Source organism: Acomys russatus, chromosome 11, assembly GCF_903995435.1.
Source record: "Acomys russatus chromosome 11, mAcoRus1.1, whole genome shotgun sequence".
Taxonomy (NCBI): domain Eukaryota; kingdom Metazoa; phylum Chordata; class Mammalia; order Rodentia; family Muridae; genus Acomys; species Acomys russatus.
In genome coordinates, this window is record NC_067147.1 from 4,698,857 (window position 1) to 4,726,847 (window position 27,991).

Genomic DNA, 27,991 nt, shown 5'->3' on the forward strand with positions numbered 1-27,991 from the left:
CAAGCCACATATAAAGCATAGTGCTTTTATAAGGTGGATTACCACACTGTTTTTCTACACAATTTGATTGTAGCTACTGGCAGTAAAGTATGTGGTGAGTTTTACTGAATGTACAACCAGATGAATATGAGCTGCTGAAGTAGAAGATATTTATTATTTTGAGTACTTTCTAAAGAGTCAAGTAGATTAGTGCTGTCTTTTAAGACATACCAGGGAAAATGCTGTGATCATTCTAACAGCTAACGAAGTTGGCTTTAACAAAGGATATCATAACAGCAAGGTAAAGTGGTTTTTTGTTTTGTTTTGTAAAGTGTTTTTAATCGGTTAGCCACTACAGAAGAATTTTCTCACTGTTTGATCTGAGTTTGACTTCACAGCCCTTCTGCCTCAGCCTTCACAGTGGTGAGATTACAGGCATACAGCCTGCTCCTGACTGACTGGTGTTTTGAAGATTGGAGGCAGTGAAAAGGCAGTCTGTGACACTGAAGGCTGTTTGCTGTGGCTCTGCTCTCCTGGCCTCACTCTGCTCTTCCAGCAGAAAGCAGTTGTGACCGCATGGCCTCACCTGGCAGGTAAACCGTCCCTCACATGCTGGGTTGGGGTTTAGACCCTCTCTTCCCAAATGGTTGCTTCCTATGGCTGCTGAGGAATGATGACAATAAAAGGCCGAATTGCAGTGTCTCCATCAACAGTTAGCTCTCTATGTGGGCACACGATGACAAAACCTCCTGAAGCGAATCACTGTCTGACCTCAGTAATGCCAAGACGGAAGCTTCCTGCCTGTGGTCAACTTCCCAGGTGGGGGGGGCCAGGATAGGCTTTTCTATGCTAAGAAAATAAATATCTGACTAACCACCCTGACCAAGCAGTATCAGCGCCTTCATCAAAGGCTGCTAGAATTGTAAAATAGTAGCCCTTCCAGAATAAGATAGCAAAAATTGGCAGCACTTTTCCTGGGGAAAGCTGATATGAATTGCTCAGAGAAGGATGAGGTTTATCGGTGTTCCATTTATTATTAGCTAGCACTTTGAGGACATTGTTGAAGACAAAAGTACTTTTTACAGGTCAAGGAAACACCGCTTTGTCATTCCAGGCAGCACACGAGGGCATGGAGCCGATAGCTTTGTAGTGCAATACTATGTTGTGTTTCTCTGAGGCAGCACATTAGAAAAGCAGCCCGTGCCATCTCCAGCTCAGTCTTGCTTCTAAAAAACCTTAGAAATATTTGTCCGTGTTCCATTTCTAAAAATGCTTGTATTTGCATCTCTCGTAGTACTGAAGTGTCTGCCATGCAGCTACCTGCCTCTAACTACAGCCAAGTACAGAACAAAATGATTTGTTGAAGTATTTGTGCCCATTCACTGAAAACATGAGGAACAGCCAGCGTGGTGGTGCACGCCTTCAGTCCCAGCACTCGGGAGCAGAGGCTGTCAGATCTTGAGTGTGAGGCCAGCTTGGTCTACAAAGCAAGCCCAGGACAGCCAGGGCTGTTAAACAGAGGAAGTCCACCTTTCTGACAGTTGGTAGGTTGTATGCTGGCTGGTGAGAAGTCTGGGGAAAGCCTATTTCTTGTGGGCCCCTTGTAGTTAGCACATCTCAAGCTTTTGTAAATCTTATGTTCCTAATATAGACAGTAATTACAAAAAAAAAGACAGATGAGGATGAAATGAAACCAGCAGTCGCTGAGATTTAATGAATACCTAAAACCTTTTTCCTAGCTTAATTTCGAGGATACCCTTGTTTCCAAGAGCTACTCAGAATATTGTGCAAACTGCTGCATAGATCGTACTGAGATTCACTCTGGAAATGTTACCAAACATGTGTAAAGTGTGCTACTTAAAATTAGGTGTAAATGGGAACATGCCCTATAAACTTAGTGGTCTTGTTCTCAGAAAGTTGCTTAAATCATTAATACACGCTGTTAAGAATTATTTAAGTAGTTGTATTTTGGGACTCTAAAATGTGTTTTTAAAAAACTTCTACTCTTAAAATGTTACTGATTGTGTGTTTGTTTGTTTGTTTTTTACAGGTGATTAGAAGATTTTAAGTTGGACTGAAAAAAATTCACGAAGTTATTTTACCTGTTAAATTAAACTCATTTAATTATACTTAAAAGCTGATTGTGGTTTCTCATGCTCAAGATTTTATATGTAATCTTCTTTTGAGATGATAACTTGTTGCCCAGGCTGAGGCTGCTGCACTGGTGTGTGCACCTTGCCCTTTAAACATGGTAAACCAAGAGCATCTGTGGTATTGCAAACTTGATTATGTACATCTAATGTTGACCAAGCACAGCTACACTTTGTAAACAGTCTTTGTTTTCCTTGTTGGAGGGTCCTTACTTGAGAATTTTATTTGGGATTCCAAAATCAACACAGTGCGCATTTTTCCTCTGTGTGCCACAACACACAGAGCTTGCTTTCTGACATTTTTGAGTTGCTTGTGCCTTTTTGCTGCAGCTTTCACTGCAAGGATCCCATTTCAAGTTTGTACCTTATTGGGGAACACTGTGTTTGTTTTGACAATTACATTTTTTAAAACAAGTAAGCATATAATGAAATACCATTTGGTATAAACTTAATACAGCTGTGACAGGCCTTATGGACAAAATACATGTTAAAGTTTCAGAAGTTTATTCATGGACCCCAATTCCGTGTCCTGGTTGGCTGCACCTTAAATTTATTTTACCAAACTCAGGTACAACTGTTTGGTATCTTGACAGGACACTTGTCATCTACAAAGTTCATGTTCAAGAACCACACAACCGAGTTTTAAATATAAATGCACACATTTAACCTTCACCTAAACAAGAAACTGTCATATTTAAGTAAGTGTTTTAATTTGGGGTTGGGCTGCAGCTATAGCTACCCTGGACTACAGGATAGGTGGGCCTATCAGCTGTAGAGCTGTTTCCCACAGTGAGTCTTTGAGAACTTGTTTAGGACATGAGCTGTTCTTTGCCCGCTGTCATCTGCAAAATGGTGTGGACATTGAGGGAAGTCAGCTGTTTGGTTGGGGGTCCTTCCTACAGGGGCTGAGGCGCGCATCTTCTGTTCCTTCTGCACTGTTAGAAAGCCACCAAGCTTGGCTTTTTGCCAAGCTTTACTTTTTGCCAAATGCTGGAGAATCGACTCTGTCCCCATGTATCTCTTCTGGGAATATCTCTAGAAAAGGAGCCCTGACTTCAAGAGCAGTCTGGTCTACGTCGTGAGCCCCAGGGCTACGTAGACAGAGCCTGTCTAAAAAGAAAAATTAAGGCACCTTCCCAAGCACCGACCTTGCTCTAACCCCCGCTCCCTACAGGCATCTAGGGTACACACTCCTGCTGTGCCAACAAGACCACACCTATCTCAGACTACAGTTAGGAGGGAATAAAACGCCAGCTATTACAGCCAAGCAAAAGGTCCCTGCCTGAGTGCCCATGCTTGTGGCCCGGCTGCTCTCAGCACACCCACCGTGAACTCTCGGTGTCTGCACTCATTCTCATCGAACATGTTTCACACTAGAAGCTTCAAAAGCAGATGCCTGGTTTTTCAGAAACTATTTTGTTCTAAAAGAGTCATGTACTGTGTTTTATTTCAAACCTCTTTTCTTATAGTAACTATTTCCAGAATAACTATTTTCTACAATGGATTGTCATCAGCAAAAGAGCTAAAAGATACATTCCTTCAAGTTCTTACCAAAATTTATCCATGGGAAACTCAGCTAGGAAAAAGGAAATTCTGCTTTAGGTAAATAAAGTATCGTTTATATTTCTTAGATAAAGCAAGCAATGCACTCAAATGTTACAACAGTTTTAAAAAACCAATCCAAATACAGTTGAGCAGCAGAGGGCAGGGCTGTTGGTGCTATTTTGTTATTTTGGTCTCTGAAGGTGTTTCCCCAGTATCCAGTGTCTTTAGCAACCGGAATAGGCCTGCAGCTTCCCGTATCCTACTGAACTCAATACAGAAGGCCTGCACTTCTATAAACAAGTCCTGCACGTTAATAATTTTGTTACGGATCAAAGACTGGAGGAACACACATACGAGGCGCACCAAACGATTCTGGAAAAGAAAAAGGAACAAGTTTTAGAAACATGTTTTCTTGGCAGATAATAATGTTAGAAACGTTTCTACTACTCACCTGCATGTATTTATCCTTAATTTGTTCACAGGTAGAGATGCAATTTGATATGTAGAGATGAATAAATTCAGGAGGTAGATCAACAGCTGTAGTTAGTCTGTCACACGAAGGAGAATTTGAGCTGTTAGTAAACTGTGTTTGCTGATACAGAGAAGAAGCGTAAACACGAGGTGCAAATCTCCCTGTGGTCGTCCATGGTCATCTAGTGAAACCATGCGGCCCAGTTCTCTAGCTTCTAACCCCAGACCACGGCCACGTCAGCCTCTGACACTTCCATCAACAGTGAGTATCACGCCCGTTACTGCCATCATTTAAGACTTAACAAGTCCTATACGTGTAAGCACTATGAGGCAGTGAGTCTGATAAGGTGTATTTAAACAGCACAGCGTATAATCAGACTAAAGTGGCCCTTTGAAAAACCAACGTGAACCTGGTAAAGCCTTAAAAAGTTATTTAGCTGATATGGAAAACAGGCTTTCCTGAGAACTGCGTGAGGCAAGCAGGCTTAGCTGGGGGGTTACACAGTAACACTGGAAGACACAGCAGCTATGTAACAAGTTTAAGAGTCTTTACAGGGGCTGAAGAGATGGCTCAGCAGATAATAATCTCTGCTCTTCCAGAGATTCTGAGTTAAATTCCAAGCAAGCACATGGTGGCTCATGACCATGTACAATGTGATCTGATGCCCTCTTCTGGACTGCAGGTGTACAAGCAGACAGTACTTTCCAAAGGAATAAGGAGAATATTATGAAATGGAGTCAGGTAAGAATTCCACACTGAGCCAGGCATGGTGGCACACGACTTTAATCCCAGCACTCAGAAGGCAGAGCCAGGTGGATCTCTGAGTTCGAGGCCAGCCTGGTCTACAAATAAGAGGCCAGGGCTCTGTGTAAAAGAGAAACCCTGTCTTGAAAGAAAGAAATAAAGAAAAGAAAAGAAAGAAAAAAAAATTCCACACTGAGCTCAAGTTCAGCCCAGGAAACATTAGGGGACAGGGCTGACTGCTGCAAAGCTTTTTTTGCTACAAACTTTGCAAAGGCCAATGAACACATGCTGCCTTCTCTAAACCTGTAGGGCCTTAAACAAAGCACAAGCCACTATGCCCACTGCAATCTGTGCAGCAGCATCAAGGCTGCCTCATGCTTGGGAATAGTAAGTTGTAACAGGTGCCAGAGAACAAGGAAAGCTAGGAGATGACTGGCTGGTAAAGAGGAATGCAGTGCAGGAGAATCCATGACCTCTCAGACTGCTCCATCCAAGGCAGAACGTGGCCACTACAAAAACAGCAACTGCAACTATAGTAAGTCCCAGCAAGCAGCGTGTGTCACAGGTACCCAGCCAGCTCTGCCAGTGACCGTCTTACAAAGTAATTAGGAAACTCATGCTGGCTTTTCCCTCTGACCCCTTCCTTGTGCTATCAGCCAAGCTTTGGTCACCAGTCTACTTAGCACACTCCTCAGTTCAAATTTAAAACAATTGCCATTTATATATGCATGTTCAAGAAGTTGTGGTCTGGTTCACACCCGTGATCCAGCATTCGGGATGAGGCAGGCGGGCTGGTATGAATGAGAAGGTACTGGGATATGATGAGATTTCATCTCAGCAGACAACTACAAAAACCAAACAAAGCTCAGAAAAATAAATACCCCATCCACCTAAGTACATTTAATTCACAATTTACCTTTAAAAAAGAAAAAAAGAAACCTGAAAGGAAAGTAAGAGATGGGAACTATATAGCGTTCCCCCAGCAGGGGAAGAATGCATTCTTTCCTTGATGATCCCTGAGCTGGAGAACTGGACAAAAAAAATCCCAGCACTTGGGAGCGAGAGGCATGTGGATCTCTGTGAGTTAACACACTGAGGTCCAGGACAGCCAGGGCTGCACTAAGGCTGTCTCAACAACAGGAAGTACTGGGAGAACCCTAGTAATCACGGCAGCGTGCCAAGAGGTCCAGCTCTCTGACCAACAATGTGCACACTGCCGCTACTGGCTGCCAAGGAATGTATATCTGCATCTGTAAGGGGCACAAAAGTCAGGGAAGTAAACTCAACAACTGAGTTCTTAACAAATGCAGTGAACGCTAAGGATCAGCTTAGGTTCAACAGTATCAGAAAAGAGAAAAGAAAACAAAACCAAAAACACTGCAGCTTTTCAAACTTTTGGGTAACTGAGTCAGGGCTTGTGTATCACCTCTGCTGGAACACAAGAACTTACCGGTTTACAACTTCCATTGAATGTAAGGACATATCCATATTGACCAGGACAGAGAAATACTCCGTGATCTGGCTGGACTGCATTAGTTTCAGCAGCATTTCTATAGCCACTAAAGGGTTGTTTTCCACTAGGTCGGGAAGCTTTGCTGGAGTAAGGCCAATGTGATAAACAAGTTTGGGGTCTTTTTCCAATTCACCGAGGAGCTAAAGAAAACCAAATTGACAGGTTCTTTAGTCAGATTAAGAGAATTTTCCTGCATACAAACGCAAGTGTTTTATATAAGAATTATATAAATTATTCTTGTTAATTTGTTAAATTTCTTCCCTCAAAGCCATGTTCATTATGTCTTCATATATTTTCAGATCTAAATTATGATCCAAAAATAAAAGACAATTTAAAAATCCAGACAGCTGGGCACAGTGGCACACACTTGTAATCCTAGTACTCAGAGGCGCAGAGGCAGGCAGATCTCTGTGAGTTTGAGGCCAGCCTGGTCCACAAAGCGAATCCAGGACAGAGAAACCCTGTCTCTAAAAAGCCGTATGTATGTAGCATGCGTGCATGTGTAATAAAGCCTGCTCACTAGTCATTCTTCCTCCAGGCGGGAGCCTTGGTTTTGTCTGGTAGTACACAGTGTGACTGTAACAGTATCATTCTTAAAATCTTAATTACCAACTACTTCTCCAAAAACACACAAACCAAGTCGAGTGTGGTAGCACACATCTGTAATACAAGCATTGAGGCAGGAAGTAGCCAGCCTGGGCTACATGTTGAGTTCAAGGCTGTCTGAGGTTTATATAGCCATGCTCTGTTGTATGCAGAAAGATAGCAGAATAAGAAACACTTCCTGTCTTCTACCTGTAGTGTACTACAGGTCAAGTCCTACCCACACCTCGCAATTCCAAAACATGAGAAAAACACCCTTTTTCTTTGTCCAAATACATACATGTTCTTTCTTTTAAAAATTACTTGTTTTGAGGCTAGGTCCCCTGTGGACTAGGACAGCCTTGAGCTCTATCCTGTGGAGCCTGACCTTTAATTCCTGCCTCTCAGTCTCTACTTTGCAAGAGCTGGATCACAGGCATGCACCATGCCCACTCCTTCTAACTCTGTATCTTCCTTTATCTACTTGTATAGTCCACACTGGAACGTGTCATGATTATCAAACAGCAAACCGGATCCGCAAACAATTGTTATTACATCACTTCAAAACTACCTGGGGGTGATATGTAGCCCTACTGTAACAACCAGCTCACTCTTACTTATCTATCCATTCTTGTTTTGAGGGGAAGTGTTAATGCTCTGAAAGAAATCCTCCATGTATAAAATCCCATACCCTTGCTTTTATTTGAACCTATCTTTAGCATTTGTTAGATCTTGCAGTTAAGGAAATGAGCTGTAACCTAAAATATAATACCATATGCTTTCCTAATGACGTTTTTTATTAAAAGAGAAAAAAAAATATTTGGGTAGAGGCTGGAAAATGATTCAGTGGTCAGGAGAACTTGCTGCTCTTCCGAGGACCAGGGTGTGGTTCCCAGCACCCACAAGGAGGCTCACACCTGTACCTCCAGTTCCAGGGGTAACTTCTGGCATCTGTGGGCACTGCATGCGCAAAACATCCACACACATAAAACAAATCTTTTTAAAATGCATATTTTAAATGATAAACTGGACTGGAGGTGACAGTATCGTCCTACCAGTTCTAACTCTAAACTGTGCAAATCTAATAAAATCTACAACCATAGGGTGTCTTTGCTTTTCTGCCCTAGACGCTCTGTTTAGTTGTGACCTTGGGCTGCAGGAGAAATAACCTCCGTCTACCCCTGAACACTATAGCACTATAGTCGAGTGCACTCCCTGGGCCTTGTTTTCTATACAACATTAGCTCCACACACCCTCTAGGGACCCCGTGCAGCCTAGTGCAGCAATGCCTATGATGTGCCCAGCTGATCTGCACCTGGACCCGTGCTGCAGTGAGGCCCTGCCTTTCCCACATCTCCTTTGGACAAAATGAACAGGGTGCAGACATTTTCAGTCATTAGACTTCTCGTCTCATCGGAGCCAGACCGCCAAATGAGGAAAGGCCAGCATACAGCTACAGAGACTGCAAAGACCTCGGCAGCTTCCTCCTGCTGGTTCACGTCTGCAACTGACCACTCACGCACCACTCACGCGGGACACTAAGACATGCATACCTGTGTTTGCTGGGGAGAAGACAAAGGGCTTTTGAAGGCCTTGGCCATGATCCGCTTGATCTCCACACCAGTGCTGTTCTTCACACACATTGATTTATCCCACTGAATAGCATGCTCAGGCTCTGTAGGATTTAGCCAGGCCAGTTCATCCTCACAAATGTGGAGAGGTGGCGGCGGGCGGATGAACTCTGGCCGGAAATGGCCTATAATGAGAGAATCTGGAAGCTAACATGTGCATCACACCTATGTACGCTTCATCTGCTGAAGTACAGGAACGCCTTTAATAAGGACACACGGTAAAGCTCGTGCCTCAAACAGTGACGACACAGAAACCAGAGTTCCACGCAAATTACAGCCAAGAACGCGGCTGCACACAGCACCCCTTCAGGATGACACCAGAGACCAGATACACTTTTTGGAAGAGGAGAGGAGAGCATGCACATGAAGTGAGTTTTAATGCAAGCATATCCCTTTAGGCTAAGAATAAAGATGTCAGTGGCAGATTTTTATTAATTTTTATTATTATTTTTAAAATATTAAACATTTAAGTTTTAAACATAGTATTTTTATGTCATATTTTAATTTGTTAAAACAGTCTCACTCTGTCTCTGGCTGTCCTGGAATTTACTATGTAGACCAGACTACTCTCAAACTCAGAGAGACCTGCCTGTGTCTGCTTCCCAAGGGCTAGTTTTAAAGGAGTGCACCACCACACCTAACTTAAAATTAAATTTTTTATTTTTATTTTTTCATTTTCTTTCTTTTTTCGGCACTTAGGACCTCAGAATGTTAAACAGCATGCTTGGAGCTATCCACACAACTCAAGGCTGCTATGTAAGTTATCAGTTATCAACACACTAAAATACCTGGCTAGTACCTCTTCTGAACTAACAACTCACCTCATTGTTGCTACACAGAAGAAAAGCTAACATCCCACACTATGGCAACCAAGGCACACTGCCTGCTCCCAGTGGAATATTATGTCTTATGTAAACACTTGCAGCCCAACTCTAGTGACCCACAATGCTATAGCCAATGACCAGTCTCAAGAAAGACACTTTGCCCCGTAACAAGATAGACACGCACCTATCCATCCAGCCGTGGGCCTGCCTGCCCACTAAACCCCACCAGGGCACAGGAAATGAAAACCCAGGTAATCTCCACTCAGCTGTGGTACAAGAACTCCCACTCCCTTTCCACAGCTTTCGGGTATAGCTGTGTCCTGGGAGTAGGTCCTACCCAGTCGCATCACCTGCCTCCCAGAGAGCACTTGCCACATAGGACAGAAGGCAGTCTGCTCTATTATAGATCCTAAGCTCAGCCGAATTAGAGATGGATCTGTACTTTACTGACAGCAAAGAACCACGTTAACATCTCTAATTCCCCCTCACTGGCATCACCAGAATGAACCCCCATGTCTCTCCTCTGACACTTAGAGAGATGGTCTCAGCACGGGAACAAGGACTCCTTCTCTGAGGTAGGATGCTGGGGCATGGCTACACATATGGCTGACCATGGCCCTTGCAATCAAACCCAGAGGCAGGCAAATCACTGAGTTCAAGGCCAGTCTGGTCTACAGAGTGAGTCCAGGACAGCCAGGGCTCCACAGGGAAACCTTACCTCTAAAACCAAAAGCCACCACCTGCCATGGAGCTGAAGACATGCTTGTAACTAGCTGAAACGTCAAGTAGTACATGCACATATGCCAGAGACCACACCAAATGGACGTTACTGTAAGCCTACAGCCCTGGGAGTACTGTCACCAGGGGCCATGTCCAACCCTACGTGGACTGACTTCATCATTCAAACCACCCAGAAGCTTACAGCACCAAATGGTACAGCGGGGTTCTTTCTAACTCAGTGGGCTTTGTTTGTTTCTGGTTTGTTTGCAGTTGAAGTAGAGTAAGGACTGTCGAGTCAGTAAACTCTAAGACAGAGATGCTGGCACGGTTACTGTAAATGACCTCAGCAGGACAGGGAGTGAGGGACAAGCTGCTTCAGAGCTGGGGGTGTGGGTTAGCTGTGGAGTGCTTCCCTTCCACACAAGCGGGCCTGGCCTTCACCTCAAACACTGTGAACAAGCAAAGCTAGGCGCGGCACACCTCCTCCGCCCCGGCACTTGAGAGGCAGGAGCAGAAGGACCAGGGCTTTAAAGTCATCCTCAGCCACACCTGAGTTTTCGAGGCTACTCTGTGCTACACAAGACTCTCATTAAAACAAAAACAAGTAAGAAGATTCATTTTAGTAAAACCTGACTTTGTCTCCCAGGAGGCATACAACAAACAAGTAACAAGTGTCCTAGTACATAGCTGGCTTTATCTCTGCTATATTCTAGACAGGAAGGCAGGAAGTCTCTCATCAGATTCAATGAAAGCAAAGTATTGTGAAAAACTGAAAAATTTCAGAGTGCTGCTAAAATATAAGCCTGAGAACATAAAATTAGTTCCTATAAACCTATTTTCTTTTTTTTTAATATTTTATTAATTTAGTCATATTACATCTCAGTTGTTAGCCCATCCCTTGTATCCTCCCATTCCTCCCCCCTCCCCCTTCCCCCTACTCCCCTCCCCATGTCTGTGACTGAGGGGGCCCTCCTCCCCTGTGTATGCTCATAGGGTCTATATACCTACTTTCAATAGGTGGTTTTGGCCCACTGACCAAAGACTCTGTTATCCGAGAGGCAACGGAGCTGTCAAATCCAGAGTTAGAGGAGTCCGGGTCGGGGTCACTAAGGATACTTGGGAAACTCGCTTTGCTCTGGGTTGGCAGTTCAGACTGACGCTCTGAAACAGATTCAGATGAGAAGCATTTACGCTATTTAAGCTGGGCCTGGGGCTATACACCTATAATCCCCGCACTTGGAAGACTGAGGCAAGAATCAAGACTCCATGGCCAGCTTTGGCTATTTGAGCTGTGGGAAAAATAACATTTTAAAATTGAAAATACCATGAACAGAGTGGGGATACAAAATAAATAGGTTTAACTCCTATAAACCAAACAGTAATATTAAAATAACTGAACAAGAAAAAAGTGACTAATGATTTTAACAAGCATTTTACAGAAAACTGTAAACGGCAGTAAACATTTGAAGAGATGCTGGAGATCTTGTCACACACTCACAGACTTGGCAAAAAATTAACACACCTGGCATCAAGTCTGGAGGAGGATACTCCATACTGTGCTGGGGACGGGACAACTGGACATGACCCATTAACTGCCACATGTGCCTGTCTTCCCATGCAGAAGCAGCACTTTGCACAGGCCCCAGAAGAATGCTCAGGAACTCTCACAGGAACACCAAGTCCAACCAGCTTGGGATCAAAGGCCCGGAGCAGTGCATACAACACTGACAAGGGCTATGCATCCCCAACACGGACTCATCTCTCAAATCACACCCTACAGAAGGCTGGAAGAATACAGTATGATTCTGTGTGCACCGGCTTCAAGGACAAAGTGAGCACCACAGGCATGCACAGGAGGGAAGGCTATACAGCGCCCTGTGAGTACAACTAAAGGCGGGTCAGTTGCAGAGCCAGCCTGAGGGATCACCTCATCTTACCCTCCTAAGGAACAGAGAGCACAGGCTAGCACCAACCTGGAGACTACTGATTCTTTTTTTGGTTTTTTTGTTGTTTTTGTTTTTGAGACAAGGTTTCTCTGTGTAGCCTTGGCTGTCCTGGACTCACTTTGTAGACCAGGCTGGCCTCAAACTCAAGAGATCCGCCTGCCTCTGCCTCCCAGATTGCTGGGATTAAAAGTGTGCACCACCACACCCGGCAGAGACTACTGATTCTTTATTTTAATTAATTTATTTATTTATTTATTTATTTATTTATTTATTTTTGGTTTTTCGAGACAGGGTTTCTCTGTGTAGCCTTGGCTGTCCTGGACTCACTTTGTAGACCAGGCTGGCCTCGAACTCAGAGATCTGCCTGCCTCTGCCTCCCAGATTGCTGGGATTAAAGGTGTGCACCACCACACCCGGCAGAGACTACTGATTCTTTATTTTTATTTATTTATTTATTTATTTATTTATTTATTTATTTATTTTTGGTTTTTTGAGACAGGGTTTCTCTCTGTAGCCTTGCATGTCCTGGATTTGCTTTGTAGACCAGGCTGGCCTCGAACTCACAGTGATCCACCTGCCTCCGGGATTAAAGGTGTTCACTACCACACCCAGTTTACTGACTCTTTTTAAGACCTAAGCAGTGGTGGCCTGTGGTGAGTGGCCTGATGACAATGTCCCTGACAGTGTTTGGCATTTGGAGGCGGGCCCCCAGTTGGTGGGGCCAGCTGTCTTGGGAGTCAGATGTGGCTTTACTGGAAGAAGGATGCCACAGGGCAGCTTTTGAGAGCTTATAGACTCAAGCCATTTCACATCTGCTTCTCTCTGCTTTGTGTTTGTGGTTTAAAATGTGAACTCTCAGCTTGCTAATTCAGCTGCCAAGGTCCCCATGACGGGGACCCGTCTGGAACAGTTAAGCTCAAACACACCCTTCCTATAAATTGCCTTGGTCATGGTATTTATCACAGACAGTAATTAACATATTGCCAGTGATGAATTTATTATAATCCTGAGATACAAATGCATGTTTCAGATTCATTTTAGAAACGAGGGGCTGGAAATGGCTTAGTGGTTAACAGCACTTGCTCTTGCAGAGGACCTGGGTTCAATTCCTAGCACCAACATGGCGGATCACAACCATTCTAGTTCCAGGGATCCCACACTCTCCTCTGAGTCCCAAGGGTATCAGGCATGTATGTAGTATGTATGCACGGTGCAGGCAAAACACTCATATATGTGAAACAAATAAATCTACAAAACTTTTAAAAATTAAAACAAAAACAGATGTCTCTAATGATAAGAGTTTCATGAAAATATCTTCTACACATTAAGAGACTGGATCTCTTGCAGCACCTCACAGCTAAGTAAATAATATACCCAAAGGCCACTTAAGACCTGACCTGAGGAGGAGCTGTGTGCTCAGCCTGTCTGTTTACCCTGTCCTGAAGAGAACAACGTAACAACCAGCCTTGCTTGCCTTGGATTTCTCCTGACTGTGCTTTCACAGCCTAAGCTGATGTAGAGCTAGGGTCTCAGGGCAGGTGTAAAGAGACCTTGTGCAGTGAGTGTCTACATCAATCCTGGGACAACACACAGACACAAGCCGGCAGCAGCACGCTGACTGTGTGGTCAGCTGCAGCCAGCGGCCTCCTCCTCTGTCCACTCTGTGAGGGACTTCTACAGAGTGTCCTCATTCCTATCCCGAGAGATGTTCTCCGTGCTGCTCAGGAAATAAGGGCAAAGCCCTTTCTCAGAGACAGTGAGACCAGGCAGACAGAGAGATATGGACGCATTCAGACTCACACATCGGAGGCCACAGACAAGGTAGAAACTACAGACAGACAGAAGACACGGGGAGAGGAGTCAAGAATCCAAACAGGTTCAATCTTGGTCAGATTAATCCAAAGTAAAGTCCTTGGCTTTCATTGCTTAAAATACTGAAATAAACCAATGCCACTTTCCCATCGCTGATTGAAATTAAATAACATACTATCAACAAAGATGTAAGAAAAAGTTAACTGGAAAAATGTTGGAAAGCCAATATACAGTAGGTATTTGTTGGGAATTCTAAATAAAATTTCTGAAGGGAACAGATTGTTCACGATAAATCTCTACCCCTTGGAGTCACTAAAACGCAACTTCTTGGTTTGTATTTTTAAAGGAAGACATAGATCCTGCTGTATTTGTTTCCATCATCTGTATTTGGGGTGTGTTTGTTTGGTCTTGTGTTTTATTGTTTTCAGATACGTCTCACTACGTAACCCGGAGTGGACTAGACCTTACAGACCCAAGTGCCTCATGCGTGTTCGCACACCTGGCTCAGAGACAACTGTGCAGCAAGCTCTGGGGAGACCATGAAGCAGATGAAGAAGGGGACTTGGACAACTTCCATCTGAGCGGAGGACACAACTTTAGTCACTCCCTTCTGCTAGGAAGACAAGAGGTTCCCTCTCACACGCAGATCTTAGCTCATACAAGGTAGGAATGCATGTAAATGCTGGGAGACCTGGAAATGACAATAAGGGCTAAAAGAGGGTTAAGAAAGAGGATAAGGAAGGTAACAGAACACACATAATACAAATGAATGTGGGGGGGGGGGGATGCTAGGGTGAAAGGGTCTGAGCAAGGGCGGACAGCTGAGGTGGAAAATGAGGATGGGCAGGGGGTCAATCAAAAGAACACAAAATAAAGAGAGTAAAAAGGAAAGTGAAGGAGCGGATTCCAGGGTAGGAGGGTGTAACACGGGATGGCAGATGGCCTTGGTGTGCACACCTTTAAGCCTGGTGCTCAGAAGTCAGAATCGGGAAGAGCTTAGTTAGAGGCTATTGTGGTCTATATAGCAAATTCCAGAATAGCCAAGGCTACACAAAGAAACCCTGTCTCCAAAAAGGGGGGGGGGTGACACATGGGGAGATGGGGAAAATAAAAGGACAGAAAAGGATGGGAAAGTATCAAACAAATAGAAACAAAAGTGTAATTTTTTTTAAAATTATTTTTTAAGTAGAGAGGATCTCAAAAATGAAGAATGCCCAATTCCCTGGCCCCTCATACCTGCCAAAGCTAACTGAAGGCCGCTGATGTCCACAGACTGTCCCATGTTGCCAACATCCATGAGCGCAATTTGGCGAGGTGTCTTTTTGAAGAGTTCCCTCGGGGGTGCCAGCATCAGCTGGGAAAGAAAAAACTTTTCTGGTGGAGTTATAGGAGGCAAAAACCCTGCAAATAAAAACGCATACCGATTTCTCTCCGATGGTTACTTTAAGAATCTGGCAAAACTTAGCATCTGCTACTTACAAAGCTATTTTTATAAATGAAATGTAACTGAGTTCCAGTTACCGGAATATATACACTTAGGAACTCCACAAACAAATACATTACTTGAGATTCTCTGATCTACAGATATGTCAATGAAACTTAGTTTTAATAACTGCTGCGACTTTCCTGTTATCAAATACTTCAATTCCTGCAAAGACTAACGCTTACATATGGTAGCATTCAGAGATGCTTTCTAGCGCTTGGCCTATGGAGCAGTTTAAATATACTTTTTAAAAAATCTAAAACGTAGCCTGTGGTTTGTGGGGTAGAGGGGTGACCCTGGATTCCATCAGAAGCGCCAGAGGTAGGGGAGCATCCTCGGATCTAATCTTTCCCTGATCTCAGCAATATGGCAAAAGAAACACCCCACAATACTGCCAGGAGACTTGCACCTTCTTACAGTGAATTAGGAACTCCTTCATCCTCTGCGCCTGTGACATCACAGCGAACCAAGAAGGCAGGTGCAAAGATGTTAGGTGTAGTGTGATGTGGGTTTTTTTCTTCTTTTTTCGAGACAGGGTTTCTCTGTGTAGCCTTGACTGTCCTGCACTTGCTTTGTAGACCAGGCTGGCCTCGAACTCACAGCAATCCGCCTGCCTCTGCCTCCCAAGTGCTGGGATTAAAGGCGTGCGCCACCACCGCCCAGCGTGATGTGGATTTCAACCTGCCATTTCTCTGGGTTCTTTACTCTGAGACTTACAAAGGAGGTAGACTCGGAGGCGATGGCTGTAACTTCGCATACCTCTGGGCCTTAAAATTATGAGTGAACCGTACTTGACATACTAAAATATATCCAGCTATTCGGTGGGCTGTAGTATGTGTTGAATTTTTCGATTGGGAGGGATCATGTGGAGTGCAGCGAATTTGAAAGAAACAAACAAAAAACCCGTGCAGCTTTTGGCTACCCCTCCCCTATGTTAGTGAAAGAAAGCGTGGGAAGGGGAGGAGGGCTGATGCTCTCCAAGGAGGGTTAATTTTCCCAGCCGCTCAACTCCCACAGAACATCGGGCTGCAGGATGTACCTGAGAGCGGGGGCCGGTCGGGCTCCTGTCCGCCGCGGGCGGGCGGCGCAGGGTTGAGCAGGTGCGCGAAGCTGGCGGCGAACGGGTTGGCAGCAAGTGGCTCGGTGCGGTACATCTCCCAGAGAAGGTAGAGCGCCGTGAGGCGCTGCGCCGCGCTGGGCAGCAGGTCCGGCTGCTGCAGCAGCATCACCAGCACCGAGCCCAGGCGGAAGTGGTCGGCCTTGCTGAAGTAGTGATGGAAGGCGGTGGACAGGCCCTCGAAGGTGCTGCCGCCGCCCGCCTCCTCGGAGATGATGCTCAGCAGGCTCGAGAGTTCCTTCGGGGTCAGGCTCATCCTGCCCGCGGGGCCCCCGGGGCCTCCACTCCCTGGCCTGGAGCCACCTGCTCCGCCTCGGCCTCCGCTCGAGCCTGCCGGGCCGCTCCGGAACGTCGCCGCCGCCGCCGCCTCCCGCGCCCCTCTCTGATCCGCCGAGGGGAGAAGCCGGCCAGACGCCGCGCTCACCCCGCCGCCGGGCATCAACCTCGCCCGCCTACTCTGCTTCCCGGCCGAAAGGCCCACCGGCGCCGGCTCGCTGCGTCCCCCACCCCACCCCCCGCCCGCGGCCGTAAAGCGCGCCCACACACGACAGAGTCGCAAATAAAACAGCTTGGAAGTCGGACGTTCGGGACAGAGAAACAGCGCGGAGTGACCGAGCGAGGCCAAGCCGAGGTTCCGGAGACGCGAGGTGGGCGGTGCGCCGTGACCGGAAGTGGGCGGGGCGTTGCAGAAGGCCGGCCCGCGAGGTCTGAGATGGGTCCCTCTGGTAAAGTAGGCCGCGGGTAAGGTGTGGTTAAAGCCCAAGAAAGCCATTCTTGGGTGGTGGGTGGTGCCAGACGGTCCAGTAAATATTGCTTAATTTGAGAAATAGGTCTTAGATGTTAACCAGCTTAGTATAGCATCCTTGACGGTTCAAGGTGGAATTATTGTAAATGCCAATGTAAACAAGGTTTCTCATAGCCAGTTTAAATTTCAAGGCTTACTCGTGAATGGTTGTGCATGGTTATGTAAGCAAAAATCTGTGCGGGCGCCGGCTATAGAGAGGCAGAGGCAGGAAGATCACTGTGAGTTCGAGGGTAGCCTGGTCTACATAGTGAGTTAAGTTAGTTCAAGGATAGCCCGGTCTACATAGAGAGACCCTGTCTCAAAAAGTTTAAAAAAAAAAAAATTAAAAAGGAAACAAAAACCTGAGAAAGTGTCTCAAGAAATACTCGGTTACAAAATCGTTTGCTGTGCTTTTTTCCTTAGCCTTGGCCACGCCTTAGCTAAACACTGGGAACTTCTTACAATCCAGCCTTTTAGTCTGTGATCTGATTTAGATGTTCAAAAACACCACTGCCCGCCCACACCCCGTCCCCCCCCCCCCAACCCCCGTGCGCTCTCCAAGTGGTGAACTACAGAAACCGTCGGAAATGGCATCAGCATCGCTTGCTACCCTGTACTAAATAATGGCAACAGCTCAAGGATTTTCTATTTGCTTAACTGCTGAAATTCCCAAGGAAAATCTGTACAGGTGTTGGGCATCGTGCATATTTTAAAGGCTTCTTTTCTGTTAAACCTGTGGAGGGGTTCTGCCAGTGACCTCTACAGTCAGGAGAAACTGCAACTTGGCAGATGGGGGAAAGAATTCAAATTAACCTGTTTTTGTTTTTATTATAAATCAACTACGTTCTCCATGAACACTGTACGCTCTGTTTGTGCCAAGTCAACCGACTCACGCTAGTGTTTCAAGAGGCTTTAAAAAAGTTGAACATGCCCGGCGAGGGGGTGCACGCCTTTAATCCCAGCACTCAGGAGGCAGAGGCAGGCGGATCCCTGTGAGTTCGAGGCCAGCCTGGTCTACAAAGCGAGTCCAGGATGGCCAAGGCTACACATAGAAACCCTGTCTCGAAAAACAGAACAGAACAAAACAAAACAAAACAAAAGTTGACTATAGCACATTACCCCCAATACAGCTGCTTTTCTTTTAAGATACATGTGGTGCCAAGAGTTTCTTTAGTGTTTCTATTTTCTTTGTTTCTAGGGCTTCTATGGCATAGCCACCAACTGGGTGCATTTTCACAGTAGAAACCAACCTCTCTCCCTTCCTGAGGCTGAAAGTCTGGAATCTGTTATCAGCTCTGCCATTCGCCTCTGAGGTGTCTTGTTCTCGCTTTTGGCGTTTATTGTCACCGCACTGTTCCAGTCTTTTGTCGTGCGGCCTTAATTGTTGTTAAGTTTCAAACTAGAGACAAATAGCTGAGGGACCTGTCTGACCTATTAGAGCTGACCTGGCCCTCAGGTTCTCCCAGCATCCCTCAGTCCACCTGCTATAGGGGATAGCTGGCACAATCTGCCCTCTACTCTGAACTCTCCAGCCCAGAGCTGGGCTGCCCTCCCCCAGAGACTCCTCCCTATAGAATCCAGACACTTTGGTCACTCGTCCCTTTTGTACCCTTGGACTCCTGGCTGCTGCACCTGGTCTCTTCTCTTCCCTCTCCTTCGCCTGACGTGACCCAGCTCAATCTGGTCATATCCACTTTTGGATTTTCCAGAAGACCCAGCTCTACCTGTGCTCTCCTCTGGAGCAGCCTTGCCCTTTCCATTCCTTGTTCTTTCTTTCTTTTTATTCCATTGTGTCTCCTCTAGGCTTTTCTGTGGCTTCCTGGTACGGAAGGCTGTGCTCTGGGCGCCACATGGGTGTTGCCATCAGAGCAGCTGGTGACCCACATGAGACACAAGATCGGAGCCACTAACATTGCCTTGTAAACCGTCATAGGGCATGTGGAGTGGTGCACTACATGCACAAGGCCCTGGCCTTCCCACCTTCCCAGGGTGTAATGGTTTTGGAGTTAGAGACTTAAGTGGTTGCCCTTACATGGTCTATGCTCCTGTGGGTAACCCCGCCCCCATGCTCCTGTGGGTAGCCTCTCCCCCATGCTCCTGTGAATAGCCTCTCCCCCATGCTCCTGTGGGTAGCCCTGCCCCCATGCTCCTGTGGGTAGCCCTGCCCCCATGCTCCTGTGAATAGCCTCTCCCCCATGCTCCTGTGGGTAGCCCTGCCCCCATGCTCCTGTGGGTAACCTCTCCCCCATGCTCCTGTGGGTAGCCTCTCCCCCATGCTCCTGTGGGTAGCCCCGCCCCCTCCCTCATGCTCCTGTAGCTGAACTCATTGAATTCCCAGCTGAATTCATTGATTCACCAAGCTAAACTTCAGGTCGGGTTTTGGTGCCCTGCCAGGGTGAATAGATAACGTCTTCTCAGGAAAGACATGAACACCATAAAAAGAATCAAAGATAAGCCCAGCAGTGGTGGTGGCACACTCCTTTAAAGATTTATTTATTTATTATTATGTATACAGTGCTCTGCCTGCATGTAAGCCTGCAGGCCAGAAGAGGGCATCAGATCACATTAGAGACGGTTGTGAGCCACCATGTGGTTGCTGGGAATTGAACTCAGGACCTCTGGAAGAGCAGTCAGTGCTCTTAACCTCTGAGCCATCTCTCCAGCCCGGCACATGCCTTTAATCCCAGCACTCAGGCGGCAGAGATAGGTGATCTCTGAGTTCAAGGCCAACCTGGTCTACAGAGTGAGTGTCAGGATAGCCAGGGCTAAACAGAGAAACTCTTGTCTCAAAAAACAAAAGCAATTTAAAAAAAAAAAAAGAAAAGAAGAACCAAGGATGCATCTGAGAGGAGCATTTGCATTGTCACTGCTGTGGGTGATGAGCCCTACAGTGGAGCTGAGCCATCTGAGGGTGGAGCTTATGCCTAGAAATCCCAGTATGGTTCTTTTCCTCCATGGCACGGACGGACGGACGGAAAGGCTGCTGCAGTAACATTCTCCCTACTGTGGGTGAAAAGGCTGCTCCAACAGAGGATGGAGTACCCATGAGTACCCATGAGGAGAGCCCCATAGTGGCCAGCTTCCTCTGTGCAGTACCAAATGGGATGCCTCCTTAATGAATGGGGATGCTTTTAATAAATAAAAAATAAGATGCCAGACAACAGATATGATATGGAGAAGTTTATTGTATGAGCATGGGAAGAGGAGGAAAGGGGGAGGGGTACCCCAGAGAGACAGAGACAGAGAGAGGGGGAGGGATACCCCAGAGAGACAGAGACAGAGAGAGGAGGAGGGGTACCCCAGAGAGACAGAGACAGAGAGAGGGGGAGGGGTACCCCAGAGAGACAGAGACAGAGAGAGGGGAAGGGGTACCCCAGAGAGACAGAGACAGAGAGAAGAGGAGGAGGGAGAGAAGAGATAAGATGGGATATGAGGTGAGAGGGAGAGAGGAGTGAGAGCCAGGAGGAGAGTTTGTCTTTTTATAATCTTGGGCAGGGCCACGCCCAGTGGCAGGTAAGCAATGACATCTCAGGTAGGCAGACTGGGGCAGAATCCTAGCATCCCCTCTTTCCTATAATAAAAAAAAAAACAAAACGAGGACATTGGATTGTTTTTCATGTAAGGTAAGTTAAAGTATGGAAATGTAGGTAAAGGGGAAGAGAAAGAGGAAGAAAGCAAGAGCAACAAAATGTGCAGATGATGTGGGGAAGGGGAAGGAAAAGCTCTGTCCTGAAAGCACAGGGTGGAGGGCAGGGTATGGCAACATAAAATAGAATCTTATATAATCCTACTCAGTGCTTGACCTTGAAAATATAACTAATTACATTGGTTCTTAGCATGACTAAAAATACATTTTGAATATGTTAAAGGACTTGATCATTTATAAGACCTTAATAATTAAAGCCTAGGAGTTTAGGTTTTAGCCCTGTTAAGTTGGACCCTTAAAAATATAAACACAGTCCATTAAAAGAGAGTGGAACAGTTTCTTGTATGATTAATAACATCATATTTAGAAAATAAAGTTAGACATGTTTTAAGGCAGTGATTTTTAGGCTTTGTAGGGCATGACAATAAGTTTTAGCATTGTAAACAAATAAATGTTAATACAGCAGAACAGTATACCAGAGCAGTTGACCAGGAAGCTTGTAGGTGAATCCAGGGTAACTAGTGACAGGGGGAACAGTATTTATTTATTTGTCTAGGAATTAGTAAAGACATAAGTTAGATGTAAAAACATTTTGAATCAGGGTAAAAACATAACTTTGAAAATGTAAAAATCAAAATTAGGTAACCATTGTAAAACACAGAAGCTATGTTTGGAGTTTAGAAAGGATATGAACAAGGCTGGGAGCCATTAGTAAAGATGGCGGGTGCAGCCACTGTACTTCCAAAACAAAGATGGTGGCTAGTCATGTGATTGCCCCTAACAAGGATGGTGATGCGGGAAATGGGGGCAGAATCCTAGCAGATGGTCCATGTTGTCCTATATGGTTGGTAGACTAAAAGATGTATTGCAACCCCCAAATGCAGTGCGAGAAGAATAGGATCCTAAGCAGAATGTGGCATCACTTGTGTGGCCTTGTTCTGGGCATATGACATGAATTGCGAGGCTATGCTGTCTGTCCAGAAAGAAACTGCCCTTGCAAGGGAGAAACTGCAGTGAGAAAAGAAGTGTGCTGCTGTCCTTCATGTCCCAGCTCACCTGACAGGAAGTGTGAAGGAGCTGAAGAAGAAGATGGAGCTGCTGGTTGTCATTTCTCACTGCTGGGGACGGAGAACACCAAGGGGGGAAAATACAAAACAGATCTAAATAAGCCCCCCTGGGAGCCAAACTTCAGAATCCATGAGAAGAATCAGACAATAGGAGAAAGTAAGGTGGATGTGGTAGGAGATAGCCCTCAGGTCTAAGCTTGGCTAGGGAGGAAAGGAAAATCCATGGTACAACATGCAGGTAGGACCTTAGTATTAGCCCAGCACAGGGAATACTCTGCCTTTGAACTGTTTGAATGAAAACAAAAAACAAAACAAAAACAAACAAACAAAAAACAACCTTTTAAAAGGGTGACTGAACAAAAACTACAAAAGGAGGACGAACATTCCTGGGGATGGTGAAGGAGAGAGCTCACTGTGGAAATGAAGGAGAGCATAGCTAGGGGCGAGTCCAGACGGGGCCATGTGAGGAGAAAGGGCATGCGAGATGAGAGAGCCAGTGCCAAGAGGCCAGGAGGCAAAGCGGCCAAGGGACTAAGACAGACCAAAGGGCGGCATAGCCAAGATGGCTGGATTATACAGGGAAGAGCCTCAGGGGGAGGGGCAGCCCTGCCCCTGAGCTGCAGAGTTCAGGGTCCAGGGTCGGGTGTGCTAGCTATACCCTGTAACAGGTAGGGACTGAGGGATGCTGGGAGAATCTGGGGCTAGGTCTGCTTTGATATGTTACATAGGCACCTCAGTTAGCCCTCTGTCCCAGGTTTGAGGTCTAACAGAGGATCTGCAAGGTGGCTCAGCAGGCAAAGGTGCACTGTATGTAGCACACGCTGAAATGAGAGACGAAAGGCCCTTTCCCCTTGGCTCGTGAGGCTGTGGGGGTATGGGCGGACATGGGATGAGCCGAGCACTGTGGGAGCCGAGAAACTGAGTAATATAGCACCCATCCCTCCACAAGCAAAGACTGCATGCTCTGAGACAATATGAAATCAGTCCCTGGTGGGCTGGCCCCATGAGCCCTTAGGAACGCTTGGTTGTTGCTAACTGAGGTCCCACTGCGTATCAGAGACCGGAGAGCAATAGATGATGGAGCTTGTTTGTGTTTTGGTTTTGGGGGGTCATAGTCTTGCCAAGTAGTCAGGGTAGTTTTGAACTTGCTCTGTAGGACAGACTATCTCCTAGCACTCAGTCCTCCTGCCTCGGCTTCCTGCCATGCCCAGCTTCATTTGGGGCCATCTAAACCACCCAGTTTGTAGCACACCTGACATAGCAGTCCACCGTGTACATGTATGAGACTACCCATCGTTATTGCTGGGAGGACTGAGGGAATGTCTAACCTGAGTGTCTGAGGAGATGAACTTGGCCACTCAAGGAAATCTCTTTTGTAGCTATAAACACTGACCTCTTGGCCCTGTGTGGAGGAGTGCTCCAGCAAGCTCTCAGGACATGTGCCTGCTCAGCTTCAGTAATGTTTGAGGTAAACGAAAACAAAAATTTAAAAAAGAGGACATGACTGCTCCTAGGTAGGATGGAGGAGAGGGTTTACTGTAGATATGAGGAACAGCAGCCAGAGGCAGAGGCCAGATTGACTATGACTCTGAGCCAGGCCGCCTGAGGACAAGGGGGAGGGGAGGAGGGGGAGTCAGGAGACCAGAAAACCAAGAGTCCAAAAGGGTAAAAAGGATCAGTGTAGCCAACACGGAGGAGAGGCAACCCAGCCCAGTCCCTGGGGTGGAGAAGATGAGGGTAAAGGGCAGGGTATGCCAGCCAGGACCACCCTGTAACAGGGAGGGACTGAGGGATGCTGGGAGAACCTGTGTCAGCTTTGCTATGCTAAAAGACACTTCAGTTAGCCGGCTGTCCCAGGGTTAAGACCTAACTCTAGGTACTTTCTGCTGCTGTGATAAAATACTGACCAAAGCCAACTTGTCAAAGAAGGTTTACTTGGCCGTCAGGTTACAGCAAGGAAAGACAAGCAAGGCAGGAACTGATGCCAACTGTACAGGAATGCTGCTTACTGCTTTGCTCACCAGGTCTTGCTTTCTTATTCAACGCACAACCACCTGCCTGGGCTGGCTGGCATTGTCCACAGTAGGCTGGGTCCCCCCACATCAATTATTTAGAAACAAACAAACAAACAAACAAACAAACCCTCCCCCATGTGCTCATAGGCCAATCTGCTGGAGGCGATTCCTTATTGGAACTCCTCTTCCTGGCGATATAGTTTGTGTCAAGAGTGACAAAAAACTAACCAGCCCACCTAAGCCATAGGAATTACCCTCCCTGAACTATGCATGAGAATTCCAGCTGGGCCACAGACTTTTCTTTGTAGCCATTCCAGCTGGTGGGCAGAAAGTTCCAGGAGGCTTTTAATTTTCCCTTCCAAGCCAGGCGTGCCTTTGACCCTAGCACATGGGAGGCAGAGACAAGTGGATCAAGGTTCTCCGTGAGTTCAAGACCAGCCTGGTCTACATAGCTAATTCCAGGACAGACAGAGTTATGTAAGAGACCCTGTCTCAAACAATTGGTTTCAAGTCCTTAACGTCTTAGTTAGACATGTGAAGAGACACCATGACCACTGCAGCTCTTGTGAAGAAAACATTTAGTTGGGGCTGGTTTACATTTCAGAGATTTAGTCCATCATTATGCAGGGAAGCATGGTGGCGTGGAGGAAGAGCTGAGAGTTCTACGTCTTGGCCCACAGACAGCAGAAGGAAGACTGAGACAGAGCTGAGCTCGTAAGGTCGCAAAGCCCACCCCCACAGTGTCATGCCTCCTCCAACAAGGCCGCGTCTCCTAATAACACTGCTCTCTATGCGCCAAGCATTCAAACACTAAGTCTATGGGCCATTCCTATTCAAACCATCACACCTAACGACTAACAGCCGGTTTATTTATATGGTGCTGGGCATGCAGTGATCTCCTCTGCCGGGTTCTCATTACAGCTTTCTGCCCCCGCCCCACGCCCTCCTCCCCGAGACAGGGTTTCTCTGTGTAGCCTTGGCTGTCCTGCACTCACTCTGTAGACCAGGCTGGCCTCAAACTCACAGAGATCCTGCCTCTGCCTCCAGAGTGCTGGGATTACAGGTGTATGCCCTCAAGCCGGGCTGCTGATTCTTTGTTTGTTTTGGTTTTTTGAGAAAGGGTTTCTCTGTGTAGCCTTGACTATCCTGGACTCCCTTTGTAGACCAGGCTGGTTTCAAACTCACAGTGATCCACTTGCCTCTGCCTCCCAAGTGCTGGGATTAAAAGTGTGTGCCACTACGCCCGGCTGCTGATTCTTATACTTGTTTTCTTTCTTATTGATTTCTACAATTAAAAAAAAAAAATCTAGATATGATTCCTCTGTAAGATTTATGTTTTGGTGATGTGTTTTCCCAGAACACACTGCTTTTACTCTATTGATGGCTTCCTGTAGTTGTAGTCCTGATTTCCTGTGGCCAAATCTGGTATACCAACACATCCAAATATTTGTGACATGCTATTAAAGGCGGCCACTTCAAAGGGACTGAGGTTGCCTGGGTTCCGAGGGAGCTCAGAACAGCGGTAACCATGTCTGGCTGTTGGTTTTTATAGCTATGTGTCTTAGCACCGTGGGGCTCTGAGGGCAAAGTGGCTGCATTTGCTGATCTCTCTTAACTCCCCTGACCTTTAACACAGGTCTCTGCTGCAGCACACTGCCGTAGCTGCCAACTGAGCCACAAACCCTAACTCCTTGTTTCTGATCCAACTGGGATTGTGGTTGTGGTTGTGGTTGTTGTTCTATTTGTTATGTGTATGGGCCTGCATGCACCTCCAGGTATCACATACATGCAGTGCCAATGGAGACCAGAAGAGGGCGGCAAATCCTCTAGAACTAGAGTTATAGTTGGTTGCATGCCTCCATGCTGGGAATTGCACTAGGATCCTACGGGGTCTTAATGTGTGAGCTATCTATCTTACCTGTCCCTTCATGTGGGATTTTTTTTTCCCCTACTGGATTTCCTATACTAATATAGAAATCACCCAACATTTATTTCTCCAAGGAAAAATGGCTTCTTAGTCCACCTTCCATTGAATGCCACAGACTGAATATTATGGTTTTGTTATAAATTATCCCCTGTGCCCCATCACAAAAGAGTTGTGTATTAAAGATTGGTTCCCAGCTGATGGTGGTGTCTGGAAAGTTCTGGTATCTTTAGGATGTGGCGCCCAGGAAGAAGGAGTAGGCCAATAGTGGTCAGGATATTTACCCTTGACTCTTTCCCCTTCGCTCTTCTGCCTCCCGCCCACCATGGTGTGGACTGCCGGCTCCACCCTGCCCTCCCCACCCTGACAGACTGACATGTGTGACACCTCAAGCTGAAGTGAGCCTTCGCTTCCTTGAGCTGTTTCTCTCACTCGCTCTGATCATATCTTTGCAAATGTCAGTGCTCTGCTAAGTAGTGGGTTTTATTAATTTAATCAATTTTAATAAATTAATTAATTTCCTGGATATGGGTGTTGTGTCTGCGTGTGTGTACTAAGTGGGTGCCTGTGACCCATGGAGGGCAGAAGAAGGTATTGGATCTACATGGGAGCAGAGAACACACCCCATAACACAAGCATACACACATATAAATAAAAAATAAAACCAAAAAAAAGTAGGTTCCCACTCTGTACACACGACGTGCCTGAACATATAAATACCGTGGCAAAGCCCCATTAAAGAATAACTTGGTGTTGTTTGCCACTGGTCCTGGTTTATTTAGAAAAGCGTTGTCTCTCCTGTTTGGTAGATTACATTTGATAGTATTGCTTCTCTTTCTGTTTTATGGAACAGCTGGGGAGGCATTGGTGTTAGCTGGTTGCTTAATCTAGAAGACAGCCATCCTCTCACGCATTGATTCACACAGCAAAGATGGCTACAAAAGGAATGAGGAACTTTAGTCTTAAACAATCTTTTACAGGTGTCTTGTAAGGGAGAAATGGCTTTCTAGTGTCACTAACTCAGAACAGCACACACAGCCAGAGTGAGAGCTTATCACTCTACAGGGAGTGCTGCTGTCGACATAAGGGAGGGGGGCGGTTAGGTATCACTCTCAATGCATCGCTGCTTCCAGCAGATGGTCTTAGACCCGAATACCACATCACACGCACGCGCGCACGCACGCATGCACACACACACGCGCAGTCAGGGGCATGAAAGAGTCTCAAAAGAGAAAGCAGGGATGTAACCCTGCTGACTCCCGTGCTCTTGGAGGGCTGTGTCCAGTGTGTCAGCAGAATGGGCAATAGTTGTAACTGAAAGCACATTGCCAACTTGGCTACAGGTTGCGTCAAAAGTCTCATTTGTAAAGGCCACATTTAAACATCTTTTCTCAGAAAAGCCATTCCCAAGCTGGATATGATGGCGTACACCTTTAACCCCAGCACTCATGGAGGCAAGACAGGAGGATCTCTGTGAGTTCAAGGCCAGCCTGGCCTACAAAGGGAGTCCAGGACAGTGAAGGCTACACAGAGAAACCCTGTCTCAAAAATCAAAACAAAACAAAACAAAACAAAAAATAAATAAACAACAACCAGAAAGAAGGAAGAGGAGGAGAAGGAAAGAAGAAAAACCAGTCCCACAACTACACAGAACAGTATAAAGTTAAAAGCTTTTTTGTTTTCTGTTTTGTTTTGTTTTGTTTTGCTTTGCTTTGTTTTTTGTTTTTTGAGACAGGTTCCCTGGGTCTTTCTTACTGGACTGGAACTCTGTGTAGACCAGGCTGGCATCCAGTCCACAGAGGCCCACCTACCTCTGCCTCCTAAGTGCTGGGACTCGCAGTGTAGACACCATACCTAGTGGAGAGCCAGAAAAAGGATCGAATGCTTAAATGTTTTTTTTTCCTTCAAATACAACTTTCAAGTTGTTTTTTCCTCTCATGCATTTATAAATTTGGTTCTTCTCATTCAAACAAAGTTCAGTAAACATTAGAAAAAAAAATTATTCCCAACCCTCTCTTGTGCCTGAATGGGTGATTT

General features: G+C 46.1%; 2 protein-coding genes and 1 non-coding gene across 4 annotated transcripts in view; 2 read left to right on the forward strand and 1 right to left on the reverse strand.

Moving 5' to 3' along the window:
- The first annotated feature begins 641 nt into the window (after positions 1 to 641).
- LOC127196001 (small nucleolar RNA SNORD89) lies at positions 642 to 756 on the forward strand. The gene has a single exon (XR_007831409.1). It is a non-coding gene; the product is annotated as a small nucleolar RNA SNORD89 (small nucleolar RNA).
- Positions 757 to 3,781: 3,025 nt separating this feature from the next.
- Cnot11 (CCR4-NOT transcription complex subunit 11) lies at positions 3,782 to 17,020 on the reverse strand. Its single transcript, XM_051152731.1, has 7 exons — positions 16,441 to 17,020; positions 15,155 to 15,319; positions 11,169 to 11,321; positions 8,539 to 8,741; positions 6,341 to 6,543; positions 4,126 to 4,222; positions 3,782 to 4,046 (listed from the first exon to the last, which is right to left on the reverse strand). Exons 1-7 carry the CDS (start codon positions 16,955 to 16,957, stop codon positions 3,849 to 3,851), a joined length of 1,536 nt encoding a protein of 511 aa, XP_051008688.1. The 5' UTR covers positions 16,958 to 17,020; the 3' UTR covers positions 3,782 to 3,848.
- A 125-nt stretch (positions 17,021 to 17,145) lies between these two features.
- The window catches only part of LOC127195358 (TBC1 domain family member 8), a 160,767-nt gene continuing 149,921 nt past the window's right edge, over positions 17,146 to 27,991 (forward strand). The window contains exon 1 of one of the 2 annotated variants that reach the window (XM_051152730.1): positions 17,146 to 17,165. The gene's annotated coding sequence lies outside the window, so the exon portion shown is untranslated. The remainder of the gene's footprint in view (positions 17,166 to 27,991) is intronic. The other variant, XM_051152729.1, reaches the window with a different exon arrangement.